This window comes from Octodon degus, unplaced genomic scaffold (genome assembly GCF_000260255.1).
Source record: "Octodon degus isolate 3935 unplaced genomic scaffold, OctDeg1.0 scaffold00021, whole genome shotgun sequence".
In the NCBI taxonomy this organism is placed as follows: domain Eukaryota; kingdom Metazoa; phylum Chordata; class Mammalia; order Rodentia; family Octodontidae; genus Octodon; species Octodon degus.
Window position 1 is genome coordinate 18,983,199 of NW_004524597.1, and position 5,499 is coordinate 18,988,697.

The following is a 5,499-nucleotide window of genomic DNA, read 5'->3' on the forward strand; positions in this document are numbered from 1 at the left end:
CAGAACCAGGGATTGAACTCAGGCCTTTGTGCTTGCCAGGGAAGCACTTATTCCTCTGAGCCATCTCCCCGGCCCCTAAAAATAATTTTTAATGTTTGAGATGGAAAAGGAAATATTCTGCTACAAAAGGCGACACTTGGGGCTAGGGAGATAGCTCAGTAGAATATGCACTTCCCTGGCAAGCGCAGGGTCCTGAGTTCAATCCCTGGTACTGGGGGGGAAGAAAAGGTGACATTTTATGTTGCACAGAAAAAAGTTCATCTTGTTTTTGTTTAGCTTGTGTTTGGTGAGGGTACTTTACTCTGACTAAAGCTTAAAGCCCTAAATATTAACTATAATGAGCAATCTTAACCCAATATTTATTTTTAAAGACTAAATTTTTATTTTAATGAAATAGGATATTTGATGAGTATAAATGTTGAGATCAAGGCTAAAGTTTTATGGCTTAGTGCCTGAAGGGAGCCAAAGAGGCTCAGTACTAGTAAAGGGTATAACACCTCTGCAGAACAAGACCTAACAGCTATGGACTTAGAATTTTGGTCATGCCCAGATCCCAAAGTAAAAAGCTGTGATCTTGCTGGTCTGCAGCATACTCCTAAGTGCAGGCCTTTGTGACACCTGGAAAAGTACTAAAGAGACTAGATTACAACTCTAATAAGGAAAGGCTCCTTTTGCCTTCTTTAGGTAAGAAGAATGGAGCTAAGTAACTCCATAACCAACCTGATACATACATTTTAGTTATTGTTGATTTTTTTTTTTTTTTTTTTTTTTACGGAACTGGGGATTGAATTTAGGACCCCGGGCTTGCCAGGCAAGTGCTTATTCTGATAAGCAATCTCCCCGGCCCCTGGTTATTACTTGAAACAAAATTAGTTTTTAGAATGTTACATAGCATGTTAATATCTCCCAAGGCAGGTGACATACATATTCCCTAAAACCAGTTTTCTTGAATGTGAACTGCCCATGGTACAGTGTTTGGGACTGAAAGTAAAAATTACTACTCAAAGTTTAAGAGTTTATTGCTTAAACCCATCTCGACCCAGATCATTATTTTTTAGGTATTTTGTAATACCATGTTATTTGCCTTTTGCCCTCTTCTGGTACATTGTTTCCTACTTGAAGATTTTTTGAGGTACTTAAACATCTTACTTGAGAGATTTAAGGAAATCTGACAGAGTTTGCAAAATACAAATTTGTTTCCTTTGAATGTCTTCACGAGGGAACAGAAGAAAGTTTAGTAATGGCTTTTATTTTTATTTATTTATTTTATTTTTATTTTTGGCGGAACTGGGAATTGAACTCAGGCCCTTGTGCTTGTCAGGGAAGCGCTTATTCTACTGAGCCATTTCCCCAGCCCCAGTAATGGCTTTTTTATAGCATGTTCTTCCTCCCATTTATATATAGGTTTAAACTGTGAAATAGCCACACCTGTTCCCAAGCACTCAGGAGGCTGAGGCAGGGGTCACTGAGAGTTTGAGGTCAGCCTAAAGTACGTGGCAAGACTCTGTCTCAAAAACCAAATAAAAGGGCTGGCCAGATAGCTCAGCAGATTAAAGTGCCTGCTTAGGCAGACTCGGACTGGGGTTCAATCCTCAGGCCTGCCATGCAGGCCCCACCCCAGGGGCACACTGAGATAGCAAATGAGACTGGGCGTTGTGGAGCGTGCCTGTAATCCTAGCACTTGGGAGGCTGTAAACAGGAGAATCACGACAAGTCTGATCTACATAGTGAGACCCTGTAGACACTGTACTAACTACAGAAAAAAAGCAAAGAAGAGATAAAATAAAGCAAATAAGGGGCTAAGAAGATGGCTTAGAGGAATAAGCACTTCCCTGGCAAGCGCAAGGGCCTGAGTTCAGTCCCCGGTTCTGCCAAAAGAAAAAAAATAAATAAGATAGTACTGTATTAAAAACTTAGTATTTTCTGAGACCTTAGGCTTCTAGTATTGGTTTGTATTACTATGACTGAAGGGCAAATAATTAAAAGGATTAAATTTCATAATGGTTTAAAGTGAGTGATTTGTAAATCATTTTGTTAATGAAAAAGTATCTAGGCAGATCCCTGAGGTGACCAGAAATGTGACCTGGTTCTTCTTGGTTCTAGGTTATACTACTCCAGCTGCCCCCCAGGCATATAGCCAACCTGTCCAGGGGTATGGCACTGGTGCTTATGATACCACCACTGCTACAGTCACCACCACCCAGGCTTCTTATGCAGCTCAGTCTGCATACGGCACTCAGCCTGCTTACCCAACCTATGGGCAGCAGCCAGCAGCTACTGCACCTGCAAGGTAAGACTATATTCTGCACTTGTAAATTCCATACTGCATGAGCCTCAGGTGTAAGGGAAGTAGCAACTCTGTATACTTACAGAATTTATGACGTAGTTACTCTATTAAAGTGTATTGTATTCTTACAATTGTCACTGGTGTCCTGGACCACACCACAAAAGTATTCTCCATTTAGCAATGAAATGGTACCATCCAAGGGCCAAAATGAGGTCTTTCACTGAAATAGAGTGCTCTGGTTTGGGAGCATATTTTGGGGGCAGGAGGAAGCTATTGTTTTTACTCTGCTAAGCCCAAAAGAAACTTAGGGTTTTTTTTCCTGAAAACCGAACTGTTAATAGAATTGTACTTTAATCTTTGGTATTCTTAACGATAGTACACTGTACTGGAAGGAGGGTAGCATCATAGAGTCAAGAAGTAGTCCCATTGCTGGGCATGGTGCTCAGGAGTTTTGTTTTGGTTGTGGTTATACACCTATAATCACTTGACCTGAGATAGGAGTATTACCTTGAGTTTGAGGCCAGCCTGAGCTACTTAGTAGGTTAGCCAGAGTCTTTAAAAAAACAACAAAAAAACATAAAAGTAGGTCTATGATCCAGTTACTAGTAAAGACTATATCCAGGAGCCAGGGAGATAGCTCAGTAGAATAAGTGCTTGCCTGGCAAGTGCAGGGTCCTGAGTTCAATCCCTGGTTCAAAAAAAAAACTCAATCTTTGGGGTTAGTGAGATGGCTCAGTGCCTAAAGCACCTACTTAGAACAAGCTTAGCAAAGCACAGGGACCGCGGTTCAATCCCCCAGCACCACATGCCAGCCAGCCCCGCCCCCTGGTGGGCTGAGCTGGCCACACACACACACAAATAAATAAATAAATTTTTTTTAAAGTTATTTAAAAAATAAATATCGGCAAGTAGTATCAGTTGTTTTGGGGGGCTAAGGAGATAGTTCAACGACTTAAGTGCCTGCCTGGCATGCACAAGGTCCTGAGTTCAATCTCCAGCCCCACATGCTGGGGCCACAGAACGCTGGTCATGTGGATCAGCCCAGAAACAGGCATGGCAGGGCATGCCTATAATCCTAGCATTGGAGAGGTAGAGACAGGAGGATCACTGCGAGTTCAAGACCAGCCTGGGGGCTACAAAGGTGCACACAAAGCCAGCCTGAACTCCATATTGAGACCCTGTCTATAAATAAATTCTTTTTTTCTTTAGGAGACTGACTTCACTATGTAGTTCAGGCTAGCTTCAAACACTCAGTGATATTCCTGTCTCAGCCTCCCAGGTGGGGAGGTTACAGGTGTGCACCACCACACCTGGCTCAGATAGTATAAATTCTTAATATGGTATGCAAACTACAGGATAAACAGTAAGTCAGTCCAGCAGAGTTCATACCCCATGACTGGTAGCAAATACACAGTATTAACAGAAGATTTCAGATCTTTGCTGTAGACTATACATTTAGGTGACTTTTGCATACGTTGTTTTGTTTTGTGTTGTTTTGTGACAAGATCTCACTTTGTAGCCCAGGCTGGCTTCAACCTCATAGTAATCCTCCTGCCTCAGCCTTCCAAGTGTTGGGATTATAATTTAGCACCACCACACCCAGTTCCTGTGCATAGTTTTGAAAGAACAGTATTCTCATTTGAATATAAGTCTTTTTTTTTTTTTTTTAGGAAATAAACGAGATCAGTGCTATAGAGGCAAGAAATTAGCTCTTGAAAACACTCCTGAAATTATTTCTAATATGCACCATGAGTAATCAGAACTGCTTGGTAGTCTACACCTGCTTCTGTAGCCTGTGCAGTGGTATTAAACAAACTGATGCCTGAAAGGCCCCACTGTCATTGGCCTGGGTGTTTCCGAGTATTTAGATGATCAGAGACCCATTTGCTCCTCTAATACTACAGTTAAGCCAGGCCATGGTTGGAGGGCTTTACATGAGTTGAGTTTCATTAGGAGGTTCTTTGTGATCCCTTTTTTGAAGTTTTCAGTCCTAGACACTTTAAAGAGGACAGACAGTTGTCTGTCTCTTGCTCACTGACAACTACTGACCTCTGGAAGAGGGTATTTGTGACCCATTTTGGCTCAGTGAGAAGACCAGTACTTCCACATCCTCTCTGGTCTGCTGACTCTTACCCTTTGCTTAAAATAGCCCCAGCTGACAGTGCTACAGCACTGGTACAAATTGGTGTAGGGATCATAGGTAATAGAAACCCATGAGGTTTTTTTTCCTTGGAACTGGGATTGATTTTCATCATTTGGCAGGGACTTCCTAGGTTAGGGTGTGGAGTTCCACATCATTCTGCCGTACTGTTTGTTCTCTTTTTCATTATGAGGACTTTGAGGCATGATTAAGCTAATTCATGGCAGCCCAAGTTATGATTTTTTTCATCTGTTACTAAATGAGAAATCCACAAATACTCCACATTTTTAATGTCATGGGCTTTATTATGTAATTTTACTGTAATATAACACGGGCATGGGGGCCAGGGAGATGGCTCAATGGAATAAGTGCTTTCCTGGCAAGCGCCAGGGCCTGAGTTCAATCCCCAGTTCCACCAAAAAAAATTTAAAAATAACATGGGTGTGATGGTGCATGCGTATAATCCCAGCACTGAGAGGCTGAGGCAGGAGGATCACCACAGACTTGAGGCCAACCTAGAATAATACATAGAGTTCCTGTTTCAATATCAATAAAAACAGTGTTCTAAATTAAAAGTTTTTTTGTTTTTTTTTTTTAATTTTATTACTTTTATTTTAAACATGTGAGCCAGGAAGGGCCAGCTAGATAGCTCAGCGGATTAAAGTGCTTGCTTAGGCAGAGCAGGGACCAGGGTTCAATCCTGGCCAGCCCTGCCCCCAGGGCACAATGAAAGCAGTGATGGAGACTGGGCGTGGTGGTGTGTGCCTGAGTCAGGTCTGTGTAGACCCTGTACTACATGCATTTTAAAAATAAAGATTTGAGCAGAGAGATAGCTCAGTGGTATAAGTGCCTGTTCGGCAAGTGCAGGGTCCTAAGTTCAGTCCTTTGTACCAAAAAAATCTATATATAAAAATGAGTAAAGAAAGAGTGAAATGTGTGTTACTGGTTTGCTTTAAGAAAAAGCATTTCGGGTTGGTGAGATGGCTCAGTGGTCTAAAGCACCTACTTAGAACAAGCTTTGCAAAGCACAGGGACCACGGTTCAATCCCCAGCACCACATGCCAGCCAGCCC

General features: G+C 42.0%; 1 protein-coding gene across 3 annotated transcripts in view; it reads left to right on the top strand.

The window, feature by feature from the left end:
* Ewsr1 (EWS RNA binding protein 1) overlaps window positions 1-5,499 on the top strand; it is a 34,090-nt gene that overhangs the window by 10,425 nt on the left and 18,166 nt on the right. For all 3 annotated transcript variants that reach the window (XM_004628039.2, XM_012513975.2, XM_012513977.2), the window contains exon 5: window positions 2,104-2,290. In XM_004628039.2, the coding sequence (XP_004628096.1) occupies window positions 2,104-2,290 (187 nt within the window). The remainder of the gene's footprint in view (window positions 1-2,103; window positions 2,291-5,499) is intronic.